General features: G+C 42.1%; 6 protein-coding genes across 9 annotated transcripts in view; 2 read left to right on the forward strand and 4 right to left on the reverse strand.

The window, feature by feature from the left end:
• Positions 1 to 27,914, forward strand: part of LOC126564205 (sodium/hydrogen exchanger 7) — a 714,899-nt gene that overhangs the window by 622,058 nt on the left and 64,927 nt on the right. For 2 of the 4 annotated variants that reach the window (XM_050221178.1, XM_050221180.1), the window contains exon 15: positions 25,792 to 25,801. The exons of the other annotated variants lie outside the window; for them this stretch is intronic. The gene's annotated coding sequence lies outside the window, so the exon portion shown is untranslated. Of the gene's footprint in view, positions 1 to 25,791; positions 25,802 to 27,914 lie in introns of those variants that run through there. 4 annotated transcript variants of the gene reach the window in all.
• LOC126564518 (facilitated trehalose transporter Tret1-like) lies at positions 2,883 to 4,752 on the reverse strand. Its single transcript, XM_050221583.1, has 4 exons — positions 4,479 to 4,752; positions 4,205 to 4,396; positions 3,905 to 4,053; positions 2,883 to 3,821 (listed from the first exon to the last, which is right to left on the reverse strand). The coding sequence occupies exons 1-4, from the start codon at positions 4,750 to 4,752 to the stop codon at positions 2,889 to 2,891; spliced, it is 1,548 nt and encodes a 515-aa protein (XP_050077540.1). The 3' UTR covers positions 2,883 to 2,888.
• LOC126564129 (protein MCM10 homolog) overlaps positions 12,176 to 27,914 on the forward strand; it is a 297,632-nt gene continuing 281,893 nt past the window's right edge. Inside the window, exon 1 of the mRNA XM_050221066.1 lies at positions 12,176 to 14,578. Within this exon, the coding sequence (XP_050077023.1) occupies positions 12,176 to 14,572 (2,397 nt within the window). The 3' untranslated portion in view covers positions 14,573 to 14,578. The remainder of the gene's footprint in view (positions 14,579 to 27,914) is intronic.
• LOC126565042 (uncharacterized) lies at positions 16,272 to 17,249 on the reverse strand. Its single transcript, XM_050222181.1, has one exon. It carries the CDS (start codon positions 17,247 to 17,249, stop codon positions 16,272 to 16,274), a length of 978 nt encoding a protein of 325 aa, XP_050078138.1.
• On the reverse strand, positions 18,231 to 19,477 carry LOC126565648 (cytochrome c oxidase subunit 5B, mitochondrial-like). Its single transcript, XM_050222846.1, has 4 exons — positions 19,267 to 19,477; positions 18,661 to 18,834; positions 18,513 to 18,556; positions 18,231 to 18,422 (listed from the first exon to the last, which is right to left on the reverse strand). The coding sequence occupies exons 1-4, from the start codon at positions 19,343 to 19,345 to the stop codon at positions 18,360 to 18,362; spliced, it is 360 nt and encodes a 119-aa protein (XP_050078803.1). The 5' UTR covers positions 19,346 to 19,477; the 3' UTR covers positions 18,231 to 18,359.
• LOC126564722 (intraflagellar transport protein 52 homolog) lies at positions 20,024 to 21,840 on the reverse strand. The gene is made up of 7 exons (XM_050221815.1): positions 21,697 to 21,840; positions 21,515 to 21,617; positions 21,328 to 21,442; positions 21,112 to 21,269; positions 20,737 to 21,006; positions 20,402 to 20,650; positions 20,024 to 20,311 (listed from the first exon to the last, which is right to left on the reverse strand). The coding sequence occupies exons 1-7, from the start codon at positions 21,804 to 21,806 to the stop codon at positions 20,024 to 20,026; spliced, it is 1,293 nt and encodes a 430-aa protein (XP_050077772.1). The 5' UTR covers positions 21,807 to 21,840.

A 27,914-nucleotide genomic window follows, 5' to 3' on the forward strand; every position in this document is an offset into this window, starting at 1 on the left:
GGGAATAATACAAATGGAAAAGCGATAGGAAAGTTAGTAAAAATTCAGCAATTTATCATTATTTTGGAGCGAAAGAAATAAGGAGCATCTGTTTACTGGAAAGTTCTGGATGATAAGTGCAAGAGCAGTTACAGCTTTACGATGTTTACTACAATTCCGGTAAGATTACGGTCCAAGAATTATACTTAAGCGGCTTCGCCCGGTTCTTATCTGTAACGGATGATAAACTAGAGTCTCTTTGCGTCATTACAATTGCTATGATGGTCAAGCAAAGAGCGTAAATCTGCAATATTTATGATCTGAATTGATGTATTTATAGCTATCGAAAGGGAAAGTCTCTTAATAGTACACTAAAAGTGTTAAGAAATATTGTAGATTCAAATCTGATCTGGAGCAAATATTCCTTGGTATGATACTTAATATATCCGGCAAGTGTCTGTGAAAAAATATTATAAATGTATGTACTTTATCAGAAGAAGTGGGTGTATAAATAAGGCACACTTTATTTGATGTGTGTAGGCCATGCGTTTTGCCAAGAGTCGTTGCTGTCCGGTGGCCCAATCTGATCTAGCAAATAATTTTGTCCGACCAGTTTCCGAAAATATTGGTATGAGTCCTCGATTACCAGGGTTCTTCTTCTTCTAGGCCTGCTCAGAGTTGAGCTAGTCGCGTAGAAATGGCCAGATCGTCAATTAGTTTCCAGGAAACTCGGTCTAAGACTTCGACTGCATCCGATCTCCGACAGGATTGACTCCACTAGATCCAGCCAACGATCTCGCTGTGCTCCTCCACGCCTCGTGCCGAATGGGCTGCTGACGAGCAACTTCCTGGTGGGGTATTAGTTCGGCTCAGCAGCTCGTGGTTCATTCTCCTTCACCACACGCCCTGCTCGCACACACCCCCATAGATAGTCCTTAGCGCCCGCAGTTCGGGATCACATAGATCTCCTTCTTGGAACTTCTTTTGGACACATTATAATTATTTGGTGGCTTTTTAGAGTAGCGGCACCGGTCATTCACACAGAAGAACCGGCAACGCAGTAAGGACTACGTGTTGTTCATAATAAGGCTAGTAACCTATTATATGACTGGTTTGGCCTTAGCAGATCGCTAGAAGAAGCTGCCGTAATCCGGTTAAGAAGTTGAATTCTTTTAGCCTACATTCGGTAATTTCTTCGGCACAACAGGACTAATCACTAACCCCATATAGAGGCTGCACCATTGAAGAAAAAAGCTCAATATTTTTATCTTGATTGCGTATAAGTTTCCTGTCATCCTCTGCTCTTCCTGGGGACTGCCAAGCCGTCTATGAAAGTGTAATTGATATTTATATATTTTTCCACATTCGCCATTCCATATTTTTCCATATTACCCCCATAAATAATTATTACATGAGGACTGACTATCCAACTACGTGGTATCAGCAGTGTAGCTAAATGGCCGGCGTGACCTTAGAGGTCGTTAAGTCAAGAAGAAAAAGGATATTTTCCAACGTTCTCCAAACTTATAGCATTCTGAAAAGTGTATTGTTCCTAATTTTGCAGTGATTTTTTTATAGCCATGTGAAACAATGTGTATCTGAATTTTAGCTTATTTGCTCTGCATTTATTCATTTATTGAATATGAAAATTCCTTATTATCTAAAAATAAGAATTATGGGATGAATACATGTAAAAAATATTAAAGATCAAAATATGAAGAAAAGCGTACCTTGACTAAACAATAAACCCCATCGCTGCCTGCCAAAGACCTTTATAAAAATGATTCAAAAATATATATACCCGTGTATAAAGGTTACTTTAAGCTACTTATATTTTTAAACGACTTTTAAAACCATTACCTTTGCCAAGAAAAATATTTTTCGAAGATTATGTGTAAAATTATACAAAAATATTCAAATAATGTGTTTGGTTGCTGTCTACAACTTACTACAACAAACACATAGACATTTTGGCCTATAATATTGGAACGCTAAATCTTGCGAACATCGAGCAACAGGTTACTCCAAAGTTTGTTTGAAGTCAATGAAAAGATCTTTTTTAATTTATTGTCATCCATACAATAAATGCACATATGTATAAGGAATGTAATTATTGCAATATTAAATGACCTTTAGTAATAAAAAGTAAAATAAAATAAATTATAAATTTGTAGGGCAATCCTGCAGTAGTATGTCGTGAGAAGTATGGACAACCCAGTCATGGGGTACGAAAAAAGTCATTAGCCATTTTATGACCAACAATTAACCAGCATGTGTCGTTAAGCCAAACAGAAGGTGAAGCCACCAGAGCCTTGTCGTCGCGAAGATAGCAATGAATCACTCATTGTTACAAGTTGTAAACATCCCAGGGGTTTAAGGCTCACTACCAAGAATCTGGAGGTTATTTAGAAGGATATCCGTCCCAGATGTTTACATTTTATGTCAATTTGTACAAAGCTTAATGAAGACTTATTCCTCGAAGAGCTTTGATGCACTAAACCATACTATCTAGTAAGGGTGACTCTGTAGGCCAAGACTTCAAACACCACACCAGCCTCAACGGATCGAGATAGTAAACAAAGCTGCTTACAATGTAAAAATCCCACCTTGTCATCATGATGATAGAGTTGTTGTCGCGAAATGAATCAACACACTTACATTTCTTTTCACTGCTAATTATTTTATTCCATTTATTTATTTTATTTATTATTTTATTTAACACTTTATTCCATTTATATTAAATACACTACACGAGATTCTAAAATGCTTATCGTAGAGAAACAGAAAACAAATGTCAAAAGTATAATCAATTCTTCCGAATATCGTACGCTGAAATACCCGCCCCGCCCCCCCACTCTATCACAGACTAGTAGTTTGCTTATCTACACATCCTGCAAGCGGCCGGTCGTCTACGCTTTTGAGTCATTTTTGTCCATCTCCTTGCCCTTGCCGCCGCGGAAGTAATCCTCAATATCTTGCAACGTTCGTCCCTTGGTTTCGGGCAGGAAGAAGTACACGAAAGCGATTCCGATCACGGATATCAAACCAAAGAACAGGAACACATTTTCATTCCCGATGGCGCTTACCATCGTCGGATAGCTCTTCAGTATGATGAACGACATGGTGTACCCGAAAAAGATCGTCAATCCAGACGCGAAACCCCGGATCTTGGTCGGATACACCTCCGCATTCATCGAGAACGGAAGCGTAAGGAAGCCGAGCGTGGCGGTAAAGATAAACGATACTAGCAGTGCGGTCGGGATCCAGTTGTACTCTGTATCGGCTACTGGATAAACAGCACATGCCGCCAACCCGAACATACAGCACGCCATACCAAAGCCGGAGAAAAGGGCCGGCGGACGGCGCCCGAATTTATCCGAAATAAACGACATCAGTATGGTGGTAAGAACACGCGTCAACCCTACCAGCACTGCGCTCAGGAACGGATCGATAGCAACACCAGCCTCCACCGAGAAGCTTGCCGCGTACACGATAATGACGAAGATGCCGGAAAATTGTTGGAAAATGAAGAAGGTACACATGATCGCGAGAGGTTTGTACACTTCGGGCTTTTTAAGCTGCACCAGCTTGGACGCTTTTTTCGAATCCGAAGCCGACGTCGCGCGGAAGCGAGCCACATTATCCTCCAGTGCTTTGATTTCCGCCCGAATCTCGGGATGATTGTCCTCCTTGATGGCGCGAATAACTTTCAGATAGCGTTCCGCTTCCTGTGGTCGCTTTTTGCCCACCAGCCAGCTGGGCGACTCCGGGAGTGGAATCACGGTTATGAGCGAAACGCCAGTAAACACGCCGCAAATAGTACAGACGTAGCGCCAATCCTCCTGTATGTGTGTTGAATGATGAATGGGAATGATTGTTTAGAGTTGCCGAAGCGCTAGCGTTGGGAAAAAAAAGTCGTGCTTACCTTAAACATGTAACCAAGCGAGTAGACTAGAAGCATTCCAACACCGGTACAGCCAGCTGTTAACAGTGTCAGGCGCCCTCTCAGCTGAGGATGAGCCACTTCAGCGGCATAAACCGAGGCAGGTGTGCTAGAAAGCCCGATAGCGATACCTAGGGGCGAGAACGAGAAGGTTCTGGATGACTTTACGTTGTTTACGTCGAAGTTATTTAGTACCCGATATTGAAAGAATGCATTCATTTGGGGTTTTCCCATCACAAAGAATCAAGCAATACAATGGGCAGCTTTTATATTCCAACGTACCGATAATGACACGCGCAACAATCAGCTCCACAAACAGCACGGATGCGTCCGTTGTACTGGCGAACGACATGATCGCCCAGGAGATGATCGATATGATGTTGATGCAGTACAGCGTTCGCTTACGGCCCACCTTATCTAGCAGATAGCCGGACAGCAGCCCACCGAACGGGCACATGATCGAGGTAATGGATGCTAAAGGATATCAACGAGTTCAACGTGTGTGTTTGTGTAAGAGATTGACCAACATTCGATGATTGTAAAGAGACTCGCTTACCAAACCAACTCGCTTCCGATTCTGTCAGCACAACGGAACTGGTAGAATTCGTCAGCTCCATCATAGCGATCGAAGGAAAGCCGATGCCCATGCCGGATGATATGATCGTGATGTTCGCAACGATGGCGAGCAATATCTGCGTAATGGCGGCCCGTTTCGTTAGCTTCACAATACCGGTTCCGGTCGCTTCGGTCGCCTTGTCCGTTGGTGGTGGATCGGTGGTGGTGGTGGTCGGTGTGGTTGGCGTTTCCCTTGCTTTCTCCATTGTAGCCATCGTTGTACTGGAAACAATTTTGAAGCAAACAACCAAAGCTACTGTCAGTAACTGGTTCGGAACTGGTAATTGATTGCCATAATTTTTATGTGTAGTTTATGCAATAGAAAGTAGAATTCTCATGTAATGACCCTTTTTTTTTGGTGATTTTACACTATTACGCAATTACACATGTCAACAATAAAATTACTGCACGGTTAAAAAAAATGACCCACTTCAGCTACATATGGATCAATTAGATTTAATTTTGCTCGGATTCTACACCTATGAAGTGTTCTATAAAAATGGATCCACTCATCGTCGGGTTGATAGGGTTTCAGTATTTCCACACGATCGGGGATTTTGCCCCTAAAGAGTGAAGACAACACGTTGATTCTCATACAGCCGGCTTCGTCTTAGAAGAGAAAGGCGAGTTTTGGATAACTATGCTCAGTTAGTTCTTCCTAGCTTAGTTGAATACTTTGAACTCTTTAATGGAAATTTTACAATGACAGAACACCAAGACTATAAAGTCGGAAAATGTTCTTTTGCAAGCAATTTCGTCTTCTTCCAGAAGTAAAAAGATTCAGGGAGTACAACACTATTTAAAACTTCTTAAACCACTGATAAAATTGTACGTACTAATCTTGAAGTGCAGTTTATCAAATACTTTGAAGATAGCTACTCTAAACCTGATAATAGTTTATCTAATCAAATTAAGTAAAAAATAAAAGTGATGAGAAAAAGTTTTCTTCCAACGCAGTCGAGCCCTAACCAAATCCGCATAGAATCCCAATCGTAGCTGTCGGATCGAATCCTTAAATTAGGATCCAATCCGATTCCAATCTTCCTAGGGATTGAATATTCAAATCTTCCGAGTCCCGAATCTGTGAAAAACTCACAAAAATACGATGGGAAGTTCGTTAGTTTGTTAGGTTAGGTCATTCAATCTATTTATCAATCTAGATTAAGATATATGAATGATCAGAAATCACTAATAAAGGACGCAAAAATACAACTATTGGAGATACATTTTGTGCTAATTAAATTTCCTCTCACAATTCTATATACGGTTCCTGGCTCCCTCGTAACATTTCCCAAGCTCACGAAAAAAAACTCGATTTAGCACAAAGCTTTCGCACCCAGATGTCTAGGTCGGTCATACACACCCGTCCGTATTGATACAACAGCAGCAGCCTGGATGATCCAAAGACTCACGCCTACCGGAACCATGTGAGCAGTTACTACCGGTATGCTAATTGTTGAAAAAATGTGCCACCCACCGCGAGCCAGTTCCGAAATCTGAACTGCGTATCAAAATCCCTGCGCACTTTACCCTCGGCTATCCGTCCGTATCTGTTTGCCCTATTAATTTGCAATTATTGGCGCTTGAGTTGAAAATTATCACAAAAGAAACAAGTAAAACGACTTACACTGGCCACACAACCTTGGCTAAGATTGGCCATTGGCACTTGCATGCGTTTACGCAAAGCATTAGCATTGTCTCGTGTGCGTAATGTTCTGGGAATTACATCCAAACATCTGGGAGCTTGCAGCAGCACTCCAACAAGCCCAATAAATTCTATCATCCCGCCAAAAATAGTCACCATCCGACACGGAATTGCATACAGGCAGCCGGGTATGGTTGCGGAGGGTTGTTTTCCATCAACAACTCTGCCCACCACCGGCTGGCTGCTGTCCGGTGGAGACTGACTTCTTGTATAATCTTACCCAAGCCCACAAACGTAATGCACGATCAAACATATGACGTACCGGGAGGTACGTACACGCTATCCGAAAGCTTTTGTTCCCAAGCGGGCACCCGTGGCGCATTTCTTTATCTTTTCGCGATCGCGATATCTTGCGACAACACGCGCTGTGGTCTTTTTCCCCCAACAGCTGTTGCCATCACACCATACGCGAGTGTGGTTCCGGTGGACTATTTTTAGCCCACACTGTTTTGCATTTCTAGCCCGCTTTCCATTCGATGCGTCGACTGCACTTTCTTCCCCGGAGGATCAGCGGGCGGGTTTGAGGGTTGGGGACCGAGGACCGTGACATAGTTTTATGTGACACCTGGGAAAGGGGTGCTGTGTGCCCGTAGAAGGTTCGGTGGTTTATCGGTGGGCAAATATTTATGACCTCCACCGGGGACAACCCTACCAGAGAGAGAGAGGAGATGCTGCACTGCAGTACGAGAACAACGCACCTCACTATCAGAGCTGAGTTGTGCGGATGATATTGGAAGGTTCTGATTGTACAGATGAACGCCGTTTTTCAATGCCATTAACCTTCCGGAGATATTACAGCCCATGAAGGGGAATCCTGCTAAAACCTGATAGTTGTTGTTTTGTTAACCCTCTCCTGGACCGAAGACCCAACCAAACCAGATGGGAATCATTTTTTGCAAAAAAGAAATCAAAAGAAAGAGTCTCTCGAAAATCGCTCAATCATTCATTGGCGGTAAAATCCCGTTTCAGGTGAATAAAGACAACCCCTCCCGAAACGGCTTTCGATAACCTTCGGCGTCGAAGGTGAAGTCCTTAATTTCTGTCTGTGCTGATGCAGGCGTGTAATGCAGACACTTGATTTTTTAAGGGCTTCGTAAAAAGACCCGTGTTTTTGCTGTACAAATTTTATATGATAAGTAATGCATTACACGTGCGAAACGGTTCATATTTATATTTTAAAAAAATATTTTGGCCTCATTAAAAATTTAAAAAATTTGTTAAAAGTATCACATTTGTATAATTTCAATGAAATGACATTTACTCAATGTTTATGGTAATTTAGATTCAATTTTTCAAACAGAATTGTAGTTATGAGGACGTATACTGTACCATAAATTCATTTCATTTTAAATTTATTTGCATTTTGAAACTTTTAAAACTGTTGTAAAATATTTAAAAAAAAACTCTTTAAATTCAGCACAATCCACTCAGCACAAATCTTTTTCTCCGAATATCGGATACTACGCCGAACTGATGGGCCACAAAACCAGACTTTTCTTTTGTGCGCGGTGTTTAATCAGCTGAACCGATAAGGGAATGATCATCTTTTTCCCAGTGAAACGATCGTGTTCTTAAGTCGCACAATAAAATTCATGAAACTGAACTGAAACTGGAACGATTTGTAAATTGGTCCGTTCGTTTAAAGTCAAAGAGGACTAGCATATAAATTAAGATAAGAAACATAAATCACACAACACATCAGTTCCATTTTTGAACGTATGCAAAAGAACTTTCTTCTTGGGTTCCATTTTTTTTCTGTTTACGCAATTATGCATCCGAAAACGGTTTTACAACACTTGATTTATAACAAATCACCACATAAATTTGCAGCCCATTAATAGGCGCCTAGCGCACGTGCGGTGGTGCTTACCTTGCCCGAATATTGTTGGCGGGGTGATGCTATAGCTAGGACAGGTTTTGCTGGTGAAAACTGGCCACTGGCGCGACACGACTCGCAAGCCAAAATGTTAACCAGTGTTAACGGGGGTAACAACGTTGTTACTAAGCCGATGCGGCAAACGGAACGAAACGGAACGTCACTTCAAACAAAAAACGAACGAAGCAAGACACCCGACCCGGTTTTAGAGGCCACTTTTAGACACCAACGCACAACAACCAAGCTCCGAATGCTCTTCCAGGACTTGAAGTTCCTTTCGCGACGATCTTCTCCACACGACTGGGATGGCTTCGATGGGCTGCTGATCGTATTATGCTGAACCTGTGTACCCGCGGCACCAGGCCACCACCCGGCCTCACAATCATCAGCATCATCATCGTCATCGTCAACCCCACCCTGCCGAACCGAATCGGCGGGGCGATGGAGGCGCACCCTTTCAAACGTGCGAACAAACCACCCGCCCGGGTTATACGCGGTCGTTTATTTAGCGTAGTTTTTTTTTCTTTCCTTCACGTCCTCAATGCTCTTTCTCTCTCGCTAGGCTGATCTCTCCTACGAGGCTGCTGATCCACGCGGTCTCTTCTATCGATGTGTGTTTCGTATCGTGTATCACAGCCCCTATTTGTCTTGCAGCACTCGTGCAGATTGGCCGTTGCCAAGTGTGAGTCGGTTTGAATATATATTGGGCTACATTTGTATTTAACCACCGGCAACGGGGGTTTTACCCGCGAATAACCTGCGTGTGCTGGTGGTTCGCAAGAGGAAAGATAGCACCGCGACACCGTTAGGCAGGGCAAGGTCTTCTTCCTTGCGAGGTTAGATGTGGATAGAACTGTGCAGTGCGCTATATTTGTCTGGATGCTGTTCTAGCGGTGCCATTGCATCGCTTCAATGGCAAGGAAATTGAAAACTACCACGTGGTCACTCTTCGAATGATTCCGTAGCTCAACGCACGGTTCCAGAATGCACCGAATGAATTCGTTTGACTTTCTAGAAAACGTTCTAGAAACGGTCATTTAAACACCTAACACAAAGCAAATTACTCGTGCCGTTCAATGTCCAGATAATCGTTGTGCGCGTATTAACAACATTAGCCCACTTTCATTATAATAATGGTCGTAAATTTCCACCAAAAATATGATATGAACCAAACACAGTGTTCAGCGATCGATCGGGATTTTTCTTCTAAATCAGTCTCTCTTATAATCTATTTATTTCTTCTAATTTAAAACACTTCTAAATCACACGTGGTACGAAGATCGATGACGATCATTCTAGCTACAGCACAAGTTCGGCACTAAGAGTGTTCCATTCGTATGTTCTCTCGTGAATAAAAAGCTGCTTTACAGTGTATTGTATTAATAAATTTGGTGGTGATTCATAACGCATCAATCGGTAATGGTTTAATGGCGTAATTTGGACTCACAAAAGGTGTAGATGATACAAAATACAAAAGGAGAAAAGACAGAAGCAAATAACGTATGCATTTAAAAAAAGCGACAAAAATGATCCAATTTTTTTACGCGCTTACGCTGTCACCTAGTGGTCGGTCCACCGGTATACTATCGATGTATACTAGTTGACTACATAGTGTCAAAATTTGAGAAGTACCAATTTACAGTAGAAAGGACAAGAACAGTAAAAGTTCTTTGCACGAAAGTTTGTTCGTAACGTTTGCTCAATCCGGGCCAGAGAAAATGTTGGCCGTTGTTCTACATTTCCTTTCGGTCGGATACGATCGGGCGTCAGATATTATATATTTCTGGCCTATCTAGAGAAGGGAAAGTTCATAGAATGGGAGCCATGATCTGGCCTTCCGACAATTTATAAATCTCCTGAAACATTCAACAGAAACTGAGGTTCACAATCAATGAAAAGGAAGTCAAGCGAGCGCTGGAAAAAAGGAGCGTTTGGGGCGATTCTGAGGGATCGCCCAAATAGCTATCCTAAGTGTGCCCCAGTACCCTCCGATCGCAATTTTCTAGATCAATTTGAAGAAGAAAATTTATCTAAATAATTGCATGATCAAAGTCAGGGATGAATTGATGAAATAATCGACCCTTTTAACAGAAAAAAGGTCAACCAAAAATGTTTTGGCACTTTAAGTGCGGCAAATGGCCGCAAGATGATGAGGCTAAGATTGGATTTTTTTCTTTCATTAAAAATTTATTAAAGAAAACAATGTAATTTGATTGCTTACTATATTCTTTACAATTTCGTTTTACCATGCATGTGTGCTTCTTTAAAGCATACGTTAAAGCAAATATCTTTCTAGAGAGATGGTTAATGGTACTATTTTTTGCATTTACAGGTTGAAGAGTGATGCATGAAGCAACACAATTTGCAAATGCCGTATTTGATAAGGCTCTAGATGATTTTGAAACTTATCACTCCAGCTAACGCGAGTTCTGAAACCAAGTTGCGGGTAGTAATTAGTTTCATTTCGATCATAAATCCTTTTGTTTGGTCTAATTTCGTTCGCTAGCTCCGGTTGTTGTTTTCGAGCGCTTTAGTATCCCACATACTGATAATCAACCAATAGAAGAGTTTAATGGGAAAGTTCTTCTACAATAAGCATACTGCAAATAATTACGTTGGCCAACGACATGTTTCGTTGATTGCGTACTGAACCCGTGCAATATCCTTCAAAAAACAAAATACCGGTTCTTCGTATAGCACATCTTAGCACCACGATTCGATCGGTTACTATTTGGGTCAACCTTGGCAGAAGAAGGTCGACCGGGCAGAAAACGACAACAACAAGCTTGTTAAAGTTAAATGCAAAGTTTAATGTTTTTACTAAAGATAGTAGCCTCTTGTGCGGTTTGTCGTCAAGTTTTCCGGGTTCCGGGTGAAACGTTGAAAGAAAAAAATACATATAGTTTATCAGATTACAAATTGCTATGTTATAGTGGCTACTGACCTGTATTTTTAATCCTTTTTGATGACACTCTTCTACTACTTATTTAAATGGTTATCAAGAGGAAGATTTAGCTTACCTAAAAGATGCATGGAGATGTGAGATAACTATGCCGCTTGAGCGTCTTTTGCATAGGAGAAATGTAGGTACAGCATGTCCCCAACGGATGTACATTCGTCCGTAGAACCTCAAGGTTTTGTAATTCGTTTTTTTCCTATGATCCATTTAAATGCAGTTATTGGCATCTTTTAAGGACGTCCTTGAGGTAAAAAGATGCAATAAATATTAATAGAATGAGCATGAAACGTAGGGCTCAGTCATATCTCACCTGGTAATGAATCTTATCCATACGCTTTCAGCAGCTTACGAGGATGGTTGTCGATTAGTTGTGCCATAATCCTTTTCGATATTCGATGTTAACATCCAAAGGTTATTTATATTCTTATCTAATAGTATTATCCTGCAATCGAACAAAAAGAATAAAAATTTCTGAAGTGTTCACAGCTAGTAAACAGCCGAAACTTACAAAATCATCGTTGTCTTGCCAACTTCCCCGGCAGATAATAACTGTAATGAAACACCGACGAAACATATTGTTGCGAAATGGGTCCTTAAATTACACTTTTGATCACTTTGCACCACTAAATTCGACACGCTTGCATTTGCTCAACGCACTGCAATTTTGCCGGTTTTTATTTTCATGAATTCAACAACAACAAAGTCAAGATTAGTAGAGGTTACGTACAAGATCACTACATTTAGATGTCCCCAAACGTTTCTTTTTGTGAAATGTTAAAAATTCTTTCAAAAGTTTATTGTATTTTATGAATGATAAAATTAAATGGAAAAACGATTTCTCATATTTTGCAATAAAATCAAGCTGCAAAACCTTATTCCGAGAAATGAATTAAAAACGCAAATGTTCGTCAGATCAATTGATAAAGCGTTTTTTTAATCGGCCGGATGAGCGATTCAAAGCGTTTTTCGCCTAATGTCAGTTTGTTTCAAAGAAAGGCGGGAAAAAATGAAAACAAATTAAGGTCACATTTTCGATACAGTTTAAATACTTTCATTTTAAGATACTTCGATTAATTTATCTCCTATTGTGTTGCAAAAATGTCCGAAGGTGTTGCTGACTTAGATGTGGAAGAGTTGGAGCAGTTGTTGTTGGCAAATTATGCCGACAATGTCGACGACAATGAGAGTGATGAAGAGACGAATCAGCTTGATACCAGCGGACAGAAGAATGAAGCTCCAAAACGGAAGTTAACACTGGAAGGATCAAGCTTTCTCGTAGCCGATACTGAAAGTAATATCAATGGAGAACCGTCGTCCGCAGCGTTAGCGCCAGGTACAATGGTAACTGCCGACGCTGATATTGATTCGTCCGATGAGGAAGAAACGAGAAACTTTCTCGAGCGCAAGTACAATCAGTACGGACGACAAATTAATGATCTGCTGAAAACGAAAGAAGCGGAACAAACGGACCAAGCACTATCGAAATGGGTGGATCGAAAGCTGTTTCAAATTAACCGTAGTTCACCACAAACTCCTTCCGCAGAGATTGTGGGAAAACCCGTACCATCAAGTCCAACCACAGCAACAAATAACCGTATCGGTGCTGGTGTTAAACAGACTCCAACGGCCAACAATTTTGCCAAGCAAACACCTACCAGCGGTGGAAGTATTCCGGCTGTTTTTCAAGCGACTGTTCACACCGATCCCGTATTCGGACTGCGCATCGTACATCCGCTAGTGTCAAGCCAGACGCTGCAGGAACGAATGCAGGACAAAAAAGCGGTCCCCTTTATGCGTCTGCGAGCATTTGTAGAAACGGCCGATCTGCAGCAGGATTGGGTTATTGGTGGTGTGGTGATCAGCAAAAGTCCCACCAAGACAACTTCCAAGGGCAAACAGTTTGCAATTTGGAAGTTGAGCGATCTTCACGGTGACATCAAGATGGCCAGCTTGTTTCTCTTCGGGCAGGCGTTTAAGGATCTTTGGAAAACGGCGATAGGTACGGCGGTCGCTGTACTGAACCCGAACGTGCTGAATAATAATAATAGTGATAAAAACACGGAAGCAACCCTTTCGATTGATCGTGCTACGAAGGTGATGGTGCTAGGACAATCGCGTGACTTTGGCACCTGCCGAAGTCGTAAGAAGAATGGGGATCCCTGCACGTCCATAGTAAATTTGGGCAAGTGTGAGTACTGCCTGTACCATATTAAGCAGGAGTACAATAAGGCAAGCAATCGGGGCGGTCTCCTAACGTCCACCGGCGGCCGTGGATTGAATGAGCTGCGAAACAAAGTCCTTGGGAAGAATGAGGTGTTTTATGCGGGACAAAGCTTTAGCGCGGTGAAAGCCGTTAAACATCCCAAACAGATCGAGAAGGATCGCAACCGTATGATGACGCTGTCGGATTACTTTCGATCACCGTTCGAAGGAAGCGGGAACAATGGTGGACAAGCCACAGCTGGTGGTACATCACCGGCAACAACACGTTCCGTACCGTCTTATCGCGCTGCGGCATCGGCAACCAAGCCACAAAAATCGTCTGCCGCAAGAGTCGAGCTTAACGTAGGCCAACGGATGAAAGATTTTCAGCGGCTCCAAAGTCTTGGTGTATCGATGGAATCGTTGCAGGAAATAAAATCTTCCAAACCATCGGCGGTCGAACCTGCTCAATCACCTAGTACTGCTGCATCGTCCTCATCCAGCATGGTGGATAATCGCAAATTTAGCCTTGAAATAGTGCCTCGCTTAAGCAAGGATTCGTTTGATATCGATTTTTCCAAGCAAGTGTCCCTAAAGAAGGCACTCCAATCGCGTGCTCGAGCTTCGGAAATTATCAAACGAAAACCGATCGAAAAAGCGGATCCCAACTTCATCAAGTACCGCGGCACGGAACAGGGCAAGAAACGGGTGCTGGAAGAGCTGTCCAAGAACGCACCGGGCGAAGAGAATGCTGCTAAGCGACAAAAGCTCCAGCAAGAACAGGACGAAAAAGAACGTGCCAAACAGGAACACATGAAACGTATCATAGAAGCGTCCTCCTCACATCAGGATCTGATCGTGGCGAGCGAGAACGCCCAGCAAGAACAGTACATCAAATCGCTCGAACGGAAGGAAGCGATGGAAGAGAAAATGCTGAACACTTTCAAGGTACCGTGTAAGGCGGTCAGTTGCACACAGTGCAAGTACATTGCCTTTTCCGCTGCGGATCGTTGCAAGGCGGAAGGACACCAGCTGCGGGTGCATGAGGCGGAAAAGCGTTTCTTCCGCTGTGCCGACTGTGGCAACCGGACCGTCAGCTTGTTCCGCATACCAAAGGTCAGTTGCAAAGGTTGCCAAAGTTCACGCTGGGAACGATGTGCGATGATGAAGGAGAAGCGTGGCGTACAGATAGGCGACGTGCTGTCGATTCGAGGCGATGAAGAGAAGTATCTGGGCAGTTTGGCGGGTGCGAGTGCGAGTTTGAATTTGCTGGTGCCGGAGGAGGAAAGTTGATGTCGGGTAAGGAAAGGATGGAACGAAGGTTAAATAAAAGTATCACAGCTGACTGATATATACAGGCAATATTCCTTGTGGTAGGACTTAATTTTTCTTAATTCAGACGGATGAAAGCTAGATTTAGATCTTTGGATCTAGAACTAGACAGACGCCTATTATCTCTGATCTATTAAAACTTCTCCGATTGAATTTTTCTGACCCAGTTTCTTCTGTTTTTGGCTCAACTCTCACTGAATTTAAAACCTACGATGTCAGGAAAGCATAGAGCTGAATAAAAATTGCTCTTATCACATGTGGTGGGTTTTTGGTCGGGAAAACGACTTACAACCGAAGGACCAAGGTTCCGAATCCCTGCGATATCTGAAGTACAGCACTTTTGAGGCTTCCAAAACGTAGAACCACCAATAGTCCTTTTCCAATGGTATTCTCTGTCTGTAAATATTGTTATGTAATATTGTGCGTAATATAATCAATGTAATTTAAATATTGTGCGATTACTTTTTAATTTTTGATAATGAAATTCCTTCATATATCTTATGGGTTAGTTAAGCATACCTTAAAAACGTTAAAAATTTAAATATCTTGTAAGTGGATGTAAGGATTGTGAATGTCTGTAATTACCCATTTTTTTATTAAGAGAATTTAATTTAATTAATCTGTTGCGTTTCAATCGAATCATCAAAAAGTGAATAACATCTTGTAGTAAGAAAACGTTAATTTCCATTTGCCAAAAGAATGCTGTTGTTGGTAGAACTTGGAGGACCTTGTGCTTAAATACTTGAACCCTTATCCTGCTTGAAAAATAAGTACTGTTCCGTTATCGGTGGACTGCATAGAAATTAATTGTACGAATGATGCTTTATTCGCTCTTACTACAAGAGCCTCGATATATAGTTTGTATACAAAAAATGTGAGTGTTTGATAGCTATTATCATAGTTACTTTGTTTGTTTGTATGTTTCGAATATCATCACTAGGCGCCAAACATGTCATGTGAAGATGAGGTATTACCGTTTACTGATATCTGTGCTTCGATGAACGATGGATGATGGTGTTTTGCTTTAATATTAAGATGAAGTCTATGAATGTTTTTCACTTGAATGAGTTGAGTTGTATACCTACACCTAATTTCTAAACTTTTTTTTTTAGTAAGAATGGCCTTAAATCATGTCCATCAGTTTTTGCTACGAAAGTTGTAGACGACGCACAGATTCTAAATTCTTGTTTTTTGGTTTCATTCTACATAATTCGCACGCGAGGCGCCTTCACAAAAAAGAAGGGGCTTTCTTTTGTCTACTCTACACCCGGTGAGAGGTTTTCCGAACGTTTTGTGGAGAAAATGGTGTAATCAGTCTGTTCTGGAATCAGTTGATATTGTTCATTCGTTTCTCGCGTGAGTATTTGCCGTTGTGTGGAAGGAATTAGAGGTAAATTTAAGGTGGATAAATAATGATGCTTGCTCAAATATGCTAAAACTATCGGAAAGGCTTAAAATCGCCAGCTTTGGTGCGATTGGAAGAGAAAGAATCTAGAGAGAATATGTTTAGCTGCAGTTTTTCCTACGCTCGACTTCGAACTGTCCAACCTAATGTGATCCGTAGGCAGCAAACGAAAGCGACTAGAGAGCTTTTTTTCATAGATGAAGTGGATAATGCTACCAAGGCAAGACCTAAATATAAGTCGAACGTCGACTGCATCTACCAGTTGTTCAAAAAATCAAACCCTTTGCTGTTGCCGAGCAAGCTGTTCAGCTCGTCGTAGTTCTTATCGTCCTCCTCAACTGACGATGATTGCGCACGATGAAGGCACTCATTTTTGGAGCTCTTGGCAAACAGATTTACCTTATCATTGTCCGCATCGAACTCGTCTTGCTCGAGCGTACCATCGATCTCGTCGCTACCGTTGATCGAAGCAGCCGATGCCGCCGTTGTCATTTCCATCGGTGCTTGATTGAAAATGAGATTGTTAAACTTACTCAAAAAGCCCGCACCGGTTGCCTTCGTACCGTACGCTTCCTCCGTCAGGATAATGTTCTGCTCACTATCGTACGCTGGCAGCTCTTTTGCGAGTGGTTCGTCGTGTGCCTTCTTTGCCAATCCTTTCATCAATGCAGCCGCTGCCGTCCCATTTCCTTTCGCCAATCCACCATTCGCATCGTTCGGTTTCGGTGACTTGAGCAGCAACTTTTTCGCCAGCAATCCTGCCGCCTTGACTCCGTCCTTACCATCCTTTTCCGGTGGGAAGATGGTTAAATTGATTTGGCTTTTAGTTTTGTGTGCAAACGGTGCCGAATGTTCGTCCCGGTACAGACCGACACTATCGTCCGTCACCACTTTGCGTCCGGTACGCACGTACTGGAAAGTTTGCAAACGTTTGCCATCGTAAAGATTCGCGTTTCGATCTTCCTCGCCCGGGTTTGCTTCATCGTCATCGGTGCCGAGAATTCGCTGCAGCGAATCGGTCGATGTGGAGAAATTGTCAAAGTATTTCAATGCCAGCTCCGGTTTGATGATGGTTTCGTTCACGATTTCCATCTGCTCTTCGCGACTCAGATCATCCCATATGTGTTCGTACGCGCCCCGTATCTCGTCAATGTCTAATGCGATCTTTTTGGAGATTTCGTTCAGATTGGCAAAGTAATCCGATACGTACGTACGATCCAGTGTGGTGTCCATCGTGGTGCCGTCCAAGCTTGACTGATGTTTGCAGTCGAAAGTCGGATTAGTAGCGGTTGCAGCCCTTTCTCGATTGGTTTAATGTTGGGTATCGTCGAGATGCCAATAGCCTCTTACGTTGTGTAGATGGCAATCAGAGCGTGTCCAACGGGCTGAGGGAGCTTCTCTGGTATGTAATCGCCACTGACTGCCTGCTTGCTGAGACCGATTTGCTACTGCGAGTGTTCTCGCCTAATTAATTGATCGGTTTCATTGCAATCCCCCACCCAGCCGATGGACGATGTGTTCCTTTTTCTGAAAAAGCCCGACCCTGTGGTATACTGGCCAAAACTAAACAACACTTGCGAGAAGTGGAACACCTTTTTGGGTGAAAAACTTTTTTTTTGTTATGACACTGTTTGACGTTGCCGTTGTCATAGAAAAAAGTAAATATTATGGGCGACGAACTAGGGGGCGCGTTTACATTGGAAGGTTGAAATGCTTCGCCATTGAATTCGCTTCGTTCCGATACAGTTGAAATGGAAATCTTTCTACAAATTGAATTGAACAGAACATTTTAAAATAACTTATTAGAATATTTTCATAATATTAATAATTCTACTTTAACAGCGTTCTGAACGAAGTTGCCTACAAAAAAAAGCATACTAATTCGAAAGATTTCAATAAAATTATGTTTTATTGGATAACACTAAATTGGTTTTGCTATCATAATTTTGCTGTAGTGTAGGGTGAACTTGGGTTTGGTTGTTTAAGCATACGCCGCACAAGGAAACATATCTTGCCATAGCTTTGTTGCGCCTGTTGATAGTCGAGAATAACAATGCTGTTGATTTTTTGTTCCCAGATGGTGGGACGTTTTCAATGCTAATATGGCTGAACGGAACCCGATCAATAATGCTTTTTCTTCTGCGTGAATATTGTGATTGCTTCTCTACGTTTCACCAGGATATACCGCATATACCCGTAGCTGTCGTAGGTGTGTTTTTCAACGAACTGGATATCTCTTTATTTCGCGTAGGTAATGCTCTCCAGGTTTTAAATATTATTTAGTTTGCTTTTCATTTCTACAGCAGGGTGGCAAATAGGTGTTGGATTTTTGACGCCACTTGTTTAGACCGGAGCCTTCTCTACCAATTTGAACCAGTGTCCGCATTCGCAACGCTTCGGCTGGCCCTAAAATGGGAATAGATTGAAATTGGAATGTTAAAAGTTTTGTTGGAATAGGTGTTTCTATTGCTTGAAGCTTTTCACCGTTGCACTTACCTGGTACAGCCACATCCACTGGACATAGGTTTGATCTTCCTCGCCTGGAGAAAAAAGAATAATAAATGTGTGTGTTAGCAAAAGGATAGCCGTTTGCAGTTCCGAATCCGAAACGCAATTGAATAAAGCATCAAAACAATATACTTACAAACACAGCCGACTAGACGAGCATCGAATGCCGATGGAATCAGGTTGGGGCTATCCTTGGTACCCGGTCCGCGCTTGAACACACGCATATCGAACGGATCTGGATTTCCGGCTTGCTTGGCCAGCAGCTCACGCTTCTCGATACCGGTAGCATGCTCGATCGGGTCGTTCATCACTGCAAGAAATCATCACAGAAAATCCAAAGTCAGCAGTCTATTCTTTCCGGACGTTGAAGCTGTTTGCAACAATGAAAACACCGTTCCAGCGACACACACAAGAGCCATGTCAACTCGGCATGAGGGATCCGACCGTGAGAAGATTATCAGGCGGCGAAGGCATGAACTTTTGGATATTTTCATACGAAAGTTTTACCAATCAGTGTCGACCATTTCGGGGCATCCTTTGGTCAGGCATTTTTATCCTTCCCCCGGACGCAGGATGTTGATTTTTACCCTTTCAAATTACGTAAGCTCGCACAGAGTTTGGGATTGTGCTCTCTCACTTCGGCCGCTAAAGAAAATTTCGATCGCTCCATCCGTCTCACACACACACGCACGCGGATAGGTGTGTTGTGCAATATATATATCGATGCACCCAAAGAACTTACTTTTGCAAAATCGGACTGGCGTGTAGGTCACATTTCGCTTGGCCGCAGCCAGGACAATTCTTCCGCACAGCGATGCCATTGGTGTGGTTGCTTTGTACGCGACGAGAAATGTGAAAAGGTGTCTTTTCGTTGTCGGTCTCGGCGATTGCACTTTTCGTAGAGGGTTTCTCACGAACTGCGGTTGCTTTGACGTACGATGAGAGCGGGACCAAGGTTGCTTGAGCCAATCACATGGTGTGAGGTGTTTTGACAGTCCGGTGACTGTCGCAAGCGGATCAGCTGGAAAATAAACGATTTTTATTGTGCTTTTGACCTTAAAATGCTGTTTTAAAATTCTACGAGAGAAAAATAAAAGAGTTTTAAGAATTATTTTGTATGGTAGAAGTAATTCCGTACAAAAATAAATAATTGTGGTAATCAAAGACAGCGATCATTTTGAAGCAATGTATAGAAACCTTGCAAAATAAGGACCATCTGGAAGGTGATTGATAATATATAGTTGATTACTTCCTTCGGTAGTGCTCGGTTGTTTCGCTTTCAACAAATCTGTTGCTTAATTTTGAAGATTTCGGTAGCTTCTTTTATGTGCATATATATGTGAAAATGGAACTAAATCAGGCAACGCTTTTCCCTCCACAAGTGTGAGTACAAACAACATCTTAAACTTACTTTATTATATATGTTTACTGTTTACATATATAAGCGAATCTGTAATCATTTAATGCCGGTAAAGTATTTACGGATGTCCCGAAAAATCCTAGTCCTTGTCCAACTTCTTGTAGTTAGCAATCTTGACGCTAATTGCATTAAGTATCTCCTTTGGCGACATCTTTTGATCGTCCTGGCAAACCTTCAGAATACGGCCACACTCTTGTATGAAGTAGCCCAACTCCTTTTCGTCGATCTTGTGCTGTCCTTCGTGTGCCGGCGAGAGACATTTGTTGGTCAGCTGAGCAATTTGTACCTTTTCCGAGCTGAATGCTTCGTCCAGATCAAACAGCTCAAGAGGTGGAGCGGCTAGGTCACTGAATATTGGCTGGAACACCTGCAACGCACAGTAAAAAGTTTACTCCAGCAGTTCAACCGAAGGCCAAAGCAACCAATGTTTGCCACACAAAGGCACACGCAAACTTACCGCAAGCTGTAACGGCGGTAGAGGAATCTCGAACTGCGGTTTGATGATCTTGAGCGGTTCATATTGCACATCCAGCTTTTCGTACGTGCCGATAACATCGCGCAGCAGATCGTTGTTGATCGAGTACAGCGACATATCAAATAGCTTCTTGAAGTCGGCCGGAATGTCGTAATCGAGCGAATCCATTAAACAAATCTTCGGCTGCTCGGCCAGATAGATCGTATCGGGTATGACGGCGTAGTCATTTATCTATTTAGCAGAAATTTGGATATAAAGCGAGATATGATGCAACTGTAGTACAATCAGGGAGATAGGCTGCCCCTTAGATTACCTACCTCCAGGTCGTTGAAGTCAGATGATTTGAATTTAAACTCATCCTGCAAAATCATCGCCAGCAAACTGTCCCAAAGCGCTGTGTTCACCTCGTTGGTGATGTACTTGTCCTGAAACATGTGTCCCGACCCGATGGCGATCAGCTTGCCGTTGTTTTCGTTCTGAAAGTAACCAGCCAGCGGTCGGTTGAAAGGATACACTACTGGGCCGGTCGTGAGGAGCACATTCGCAGGGGTTATAACGTTCATGGTCGCTCCGAACGGGTAGACAAACTACAAAACATACAAACGAGTGGAAATGAGATATCCGATATCTATCCTAGCGCAGCTTTTCTTGATCATTAATCGCCCAATGGTAGCGCAAATCGTTTTTGATACCTCGACTTTGTACTTATCGTCCATGAAATCGAACGACGTGAGGATACTTTTGCTCGTGTCCAGCAGTAGATTGTTCATCGAGTCGCAACTTACACCGCCACTGATGAGAGCTTCCTTGGGGTGGAAATATTTGTAATATTGTGGTCGCACAACGACATCTGCGAAAGGGGAGATATTAGTAGGGAGAATGTTACACCGGCTGCGCTATATCTGTACCATTGTTGATAGTCATTCCATAGTCTTCGAGTAGAAAGTTTACATTGGTGTTGAACTGAACTTCACCGCCTTCACCGAGCAGAAGTAATAATCTTCCTCCATCGTTAATATAGTCCTAATTAGTAATATTAGTAAAGCCATTACATCCTCCGAAAAACAGGCGATAGCCGAATGTGCTTGTACTTACCTTCAAGTGCTGAAACTCTGTTTCGGTGAATTTCTCCTGAGGTCCTGCCAGCACAAACACGGTGGCTGTCTTCAGGATATCTGGCGTGATCTCACTTTTATTACTAATGACACAAAGACGTTAAAATTTAGTGTGTTGTCGGTGACTCGAAATTGTTGGGAAACGCTATCCAATTGTCCTACCTTTCGACACGATGGTTCACCTTCAACTTCCTGTGCAGCGTTTTGTAGTTGTCTGCAAGCTTAAACAGCTCGTTCTTGGAAATGTTGAACAAAATTGTTGCGTTGCTCATGGCTGTTAACAGATTCTGCCGGTAAACCGGTCCCTTTTTTATATCACCGGAACCGTAAATGAGCTTAGAATATGATACGTTCGCTCTAGTATCAAACCACACACCACTGTTTCGATGAAAGGAACGCATAAACAAACGTCACGTGCCGTTCCGAGACGACTCCTACGATTGTTTGGTATGGTAGGTTGCCATGGCAATGCCTATGCCTGCCGGTTTTTTGCGTCTCTATGTAGCGGTTTGAGGGCCTTGGTATTTTTGTGCCACGCGTGGAGTCCAGGGATTGCCATATGGCACATTTCTATGCCAAATTTCTGATTTGTAGTCTACTTTTTTCTGTCCGTCATGAAAAATTTTGGTTGGATAGGATACGGCACCGGGAACCGGGTATCGAATCCCGTACGGAACGCCTCTACGGATCGATTCCGCGGTCTCGGGAGGTTGTAGAGCCAAATGAAGAATATTTTATTTCATTTGTGCTAACTTTCTAGGAAATACAGAAACTAGGGAATATTTTAAGAAATACAAGACAAACCAAACTGACTGACATTTATGTTTTATATCAAGAAAGTACCACTTACGGAACCACATAGAGGAAAGTGTACCACGTTAAGCACTTCATACTGTAAGCAAATTAAATCTGTTAAAAAACTGAATTAGCTTTCATTGTCATTTTAAACTTATTTTAACGCATTTTAGTCAGTCACAGAAAAAATCATGCAAAAAATCTGTTTTATGAAAATTCAAAAAATGGTTAAAATAGTGATGATTTTTCATTTTTTGTGTTTAGGCAACAGAGCAACACCCAAACGGAGTAAGAAGAGCCACCTGATGAAATTATGGAAAATTATTAAAAATATGAAAAATTGGGTGTTTAATTAGTATATGTTAGGCACAACTGTGTTTCAAAAATTCCTTCTCTTTTGGGCGTTAAAGATAGTTTCATAACGACCAGAACTTAGCTCAGCACTGGTCCTTACTCCTTCCTTGCCTTAGGATTTACCTCCTTAGGCTTCTAGGATTTGACGTGTTTTATTGGTGAAGCTTCGTGTTCCTGAAATGTTTGTGTCACCGAAGTGTGTCACCTTTTGGTCACGGATTTCACCGCCCGTTCCAGTCTAGCCCCTGGCTCCGTTTCTCGACACCATCCTGTTTCATTGTGGACTAGTAATGAAAAAAAAAAAAAAAAACTCCGGTTCGGATTCGGCGATTTGTTCTCTAGCCGGATCGATCGGGATACGAATACCAATCCAGAATTGAGATTTCGAGATTGAATATTGAACTAATTGAATATTTACTGAAAAAATGCCTGGCGGTTCACTTGTCCTTACGTCTTCAGCTATTCAACAGTTCACAAGGATATAGAACAAATTTGTGTAGTTGCTAAAGAGCGTTTAAGGAATTACTACTCAATACCACTTTGCCTCAATGAGAAGAGCACATCTTTCCAACTCTTTTAAAGCTACTCGTTTTTTGAAACTTAATTCTTGTTATGCTGGAATTCTAATTCTTCCAATTAATTTTTTGTCATAATTTACTATGCCAATTTGAAACCATATTGCAAAGAACACACCATGCTGGTGGCAAAATTAGTCAATAGAAATATCCGATTCACGAACTTTTTTCCAAACCGCAGACATCAAGACAAGTTTATACGCTCCTCAATTTTTTTTAATCGCGTAGAACGGCCAGGTCGTAAGGCCAATTAAGTCTTTTTAGTTTTATTTATTTACAATTGAATATGACGGTCCAGTGAAGTCTTTTTAGTTTTATTTTCCTTAAAAATGGATTTGCTTAACATTTAATTTATTTGTAACGCATAATTTTTTTTGGAAGTCTCATAAAAGCCTAACAAAAACTCGATATGGTTGGTATATGGTTCTGTTAAAAACAAGGCTATTGCCTAACTGGTAGGGAACCCTCGCACTCATCAATTTTATAATTTTCTTAGAATCTATGTGATAGTTGAGATTCATAAAAAAGCAGGAAGTTTCCCGGTACTACAGTAATCTCATTAAGGTCCTGAGGGAGCCATTACCGATTAATGGTGGTTTGGCTAGAGCAGCTGGGTAAAAAAGCACCGTTTTGGCCTTTTTAGTAAGAAAAAAACCTGAAAGCAACAAAGTAAAAAAAAAAGATATTTAAAAATAAAAACATTTTACTGTGTATTGCCACCACCCTTCAAACCTTCACCATCGTTCGTAGTTATATCTTTCGAAATTCGAAATTGACTTTGCACGTCTGCAGTGCAGTACGCTGCTTACTGGACGGTACCAATTCAATGCAGAAAAAGGCACGCATAGCTAAGTATTAAATGAAAGTGTTAAGCAATTTACGACTCTGTCAGCCCGGTTACGAGTCATTTATCTTGCTCGTAGGATCGCTTACACTACTACTCACTCCCGCCCGAGAACGAGCGAACGCATCAGAACGTGTTACGCGAATCGTACGCACGCACGGGAAAGTAAATACAGATGGTGGATTTGCAGCGGCCATCGGGTCCTACGGGTACGGGTTTGACCGATCGCGGGTCCCCGTAGACTCATCGTTCTCGCGATCGTTTCGCACACTTGAACGGGTGGTCCGATGGTCCGAAGCTCTGGGAGTACTGCTTGCTGTTGGCATCTGTGGTACGATAAAATCATGTTTAACATCTTGTATTACCGACCCGCGCCGCATCGTCCAACCCCTTCGCATTGCTCTTTGCTTTTTTCGTTTTCCGCGGAATATGAATCAACACTCTGGTGCATCGATACGGTCATTGCATGTACCTTCGTACCTGCACCGATCATCGATTTGGGCTTCCAACAGCATTTCAGACCGGGCTGAGCCTCTGTAGCCTAATCTTTGGTATCGAAAAACGATTCAGATAGTACTAATTGGGAAGCAAAACCATGCATGGCAAAGCTTTTTCGTTAGCTTCCGCTTTGAGGTGAGTGGGCAGGTTTGGGTTTGTTTGGGAGCAAGGAAGGCAGGAGAGGCAACCCGAAACTACCAACCACCACGAACCCGAATCGGTCAGTCGGGGTCAGTTGTACGAAACGGAAAAATACAGCCGTTTGGCGGATTGGCTGAGGGACGGATCGGATGGTGTGAATTTTATTATTCTGCAGTTCCTTATCGCAACGGGCTTATCTTCGATTTATGGCACCCGGTATCGATAGGTGACAGTGTAAGGAAAAGGTTAGTTGATTCGATTCGCAACACCCTCAGCCTTCCTGTCCTTCCTGGTGCGTGTCGATGTCCGTGATCCACAAACGCATTCCACGACGTACGTGTGCGAATTCGCGATTTGTGTTGTCTTGCATCGTGCTGGAATGAATTGTAAATGTCTTTTGCCACACGTTTTAACGTCCGCGAACCGTAGTTTAACCCTTGTGCCTACCGGCGTTTCTGGAGAGGAAATTTGGAAAATTGTTATCCTGGTTTAAAAAAGAAAGAAAGAACAAGCGCCTCATTAAAATAAAGTTAGTAACACTTTAAATTTGAGTGGAAATTATAGTCATGGCAGTTAAATGTAAGGAGTAATATCCAAAAATGATAAGATCCTTTACAATTAATTTTTCATTCATTTTTCACCGGCATTATCGGGCTAATGCCTTTAGACGATCTCCAGCAGCCTACCGAAATAATTTTTTTTTCTGGACATTTTAATTTTGTTTTAATTTTGTGTTAGAAGGAAACGATTTATTGCTAAAATCTAACCCTAAATATTCAGAAAGTAACAGCTTTTTGCACTGAAACATTTAGCTAAAGATCGACGGGTATCTAATCAAATGAAAATCGACGCCCTTGCCGAATTATACTAGACCAAACCTCCCCTATGATATATTCTCATAAATTATTGGAATTAATGAAATCTGTTCAACGAGAAAAGATCATTCAAAATTGACAGTTTTCAGATTTAATTGATTAATGGAACCCATGTTCGTTCATCTTTATATATCGGATAACGTTCACCAATGACCATTAGCGTGGCGTAACATTCGTTCCCCAGGAGCTATTCTGCTGAAACACCACTCCAGGCAGCTCTTCCAAGATCAGTTCTGGATTCTAAAAATTGAAGCTTTTTGCGTTTTAAGAAAGCTTCAAAGTGTAAATTAAGGTACATCGGCTATGATGAAGTTTCATCCTATTGCGGCATTTTTTGAGACATGTTTCATTACAATTTACTTCTATACGTTATTGGGATAAACAATGTACATATTAAGGGGTTACCGTTAAAGTCCCGTTGAAGTCTTGTCGATCTATTATTATTAACAGAGTTTATCGCTCGTCTATGTCATGCACAACATAAACGAGAAGCGCTTAGTTTAAGGTTTGTGGGGCGCGTAACAGGTTTGGTACACAATTCGAGAATTTGTTGACTGAAACAAAATACTTTTCATCGAAAATTAGCTCTCAAATTAGAGTATGCTCATACGACCACAAGAGTTAAGAGGCCTCTTGCTTTATCTTTGCATGATCCTGTTTCCCTACAGCCCGAGTAGCCAGCGTTCAGGAGTGTGAACTTATTTATGCTTTGCCCGTGTAAGTATCGGCTATAACCATACTGTGCGTTTGGACCATAACCTACAAACAGCAGAAACTAAAATGGAAAAAAAAAGAAAACAACTGGCATGCTTCACTACACCCTTTCCACCAGTTCCAACAAGTACATGAGCACAATGTGTTTTTCAAGCGTAAAAGTATATTTGTTCGAGTCGTGCAATTGTTACAGCGACAGCGAATTTGACAGTTTACACTGACCGTGTACATGATTTCGATTTGTAAGTTTTGTTATTGCAGTATTGCTCTCCGTTTTGTTTCGATACATATGGAACCTATGAACCGAAAAAAAACCCCCCAGTACCAACTGGCGTGTCTCCCATGATCTCGTGGGGCCACGCGAAGGTGTATAAATATTCCACGTTGGTGGCACATGCTGGGTCCACCGTTGCTGGTGGTTCGATCATCGCCTAACAAGGAGAACACAAAAAAAACTGTTCTTTCTCAGCGCTAGCTTCTCTAGCACCTGGTAGGATGAGTCCTACAACTAGCGAATAGAATATGGAGCAAAACCCAAAGCGAACAGCGTAGTGATAGCGCCGCTAGGGTGCGCTAGATGGAGAACGCAACCAATTCTCCTTGGGGAGCCGTTTTTCGTGGCTCTCCGGCGTTCTTGTCGTTCGTAGGTAATTTATTCCCAACAATTATGCTGCTCATGTTGTGACATAAATTTTCGTTAGTACCAATGCTTCTCCTGTTCCGGGAACTCAGCAGTGTGGCTTCGTCTACCACCCCCATCCCTTTTCCGTCCATCCCGTTGCGAGTCCCTCGGGATCGTTGAAAAAAAGGCCTGTCTGGAGGGAAAGTGCTGAAGTGAATTATGACTATTTGATCTGATTTGATTTTTATCGATCGATCGTTCGAGCGTTTGGTGTTTTGATTCCCATTCGTTGGATAACATTGGACTATTAGGACGAGTGATTATGTTGACGTATTTGATTGGATTCTATTAAGTAGCACGTGCGTGTTCTTTGCTAAGTAAGGAGGTTAGGTTGCTTGATTGATAGTGTAAATGATGTTGCAGTCAAAATTAAAGGACCACCATTTTGAAGTTGTTTATGTAAAAATATCTGTTTCGATTGGAATCCCTTCCTGATAAATCAGAAACAGTTGTATGTGGTTGATACATAACGAACTTGCATTAAAAGTAACATTCTGTGTTTATTAAATAGGAGTATTGTTGCAGTTAACAGTAGCAAAATATTCTTCAACCGTCTTCTAAGCGACACCAAATATCAGCCAAAGAAATCACTTACGATTTCAGTCAACGAAAGGTATGCGTCAGCAAAACAAACCGAAAAGCAAAAACAAAGCTTAAAAGATTCAGTTCGCTAACTTTTCTATGCTCCATATGACGCACCGGTGCTGCTAGAACTGCGAACACCATACGATCGTTGAATCTCACAGTGCGGCGCGTCGTTGTTGGAACCCAGTAATCGGATCTCCAACAAACTAATTATACTCAATAGAACGTTAAGATATGCTGCTGCTGCTGCTGCTGCCTCCACTTCCATCTACTTTCCATCCGAGTTTATTCGTCCCTCGGGAAGCTGGGTGGCTGGC

The sequence above is a fragment of the Anopheles maculipalpis genome, chromosome 3RL, assembly GCF_943734695.1.
Source record: "Anopheles maculipalpis chromosome 3RL, idAnoMacuDA_375_x, whole genome shotgun sequence".
In the NCBI taxonomy this organism is placed as follows: domain Eukaryota; kingdom Metazoa; phylum Arthropoda; class Insecta; order Diptera; family Culicidae; genus Anopheles; species Anopheles maculipalpis.

Excerpts from the sequence above, each read along its gene's own strand:
- LOC126564518 (XM_050221583.1), bottom strand. The coding sequence starts at position 4,752 with ATGGCTACAATGGAGAAAGCAAGGGAAACGCCAACCACACCGACCACC. Across the intron at positions 4,397-4,478 it reads ATCGGAAGCGAGTTGGTTTG|CATCCATTACCTCGATCATG; the intron begins GTAAGCGAGTCT and ends GATATCCTTTAG. Across the intron at positions 3,822-3,904 it reads CGCTTGGTTACATGTTTAAG|GAGGATTGGCGCTACGTCTG; the intron begins GTAAGCACGACT and ends ACACACATACAG.
- LOC126565042 (XM_050222181.1), bottom strand. The coding sequence starts at position 17,249 with ATGGACACCACACTGGATCGTACGTACGTATCGGATTACTTTGCCAAT.
- LOC126565648 (XM_050222846.1), bottom strand. The coding sequence starts at position 19,345 with ATGGCATCGCTGTGCGGAAGAATTGTCCTGGCTGCGGCCAAGCGAAAT. Across the intron at positions 18,557-18,660 it reads TCGTCTAGTCGGCTGTGTTT|GCGAGGAAGATCAAACCTAT; the intron begins GTAAGTATATTG and ends TTTTTTCTCCAG. Across the intron at positions 18,423-18,512 it reads AGTGGATGTGGCTGTACCAG|GGCCAGCCGAAGCGTTGCGA; the intron begins GTAAGTGCAACG and ends TTCCCATTTTAG.
- LOC126564722 (XM_050221815.1), bottom strand. The coding sequence starts at position 21,806 with ATGAGCAACGCAACAATTTTGTTCAACATTTCCAAGAACGAGCTGTTT. Across the intron at positions 21,270-21,327 it reads TGGAATGACTATCAACAATG|ATGTCGTTGTGCGACCACAA; the intron begins GTACAGATATAG and ends CCCCTTTCGCAG. Across the intron at positions 21,007-21,111 it reads ACGATAAGTACAAAGTCGAG|TTTGTCTACCCGTTCGGAGC; the intron begins GTATCAAAAACG and ends TATGTTTTGTAG.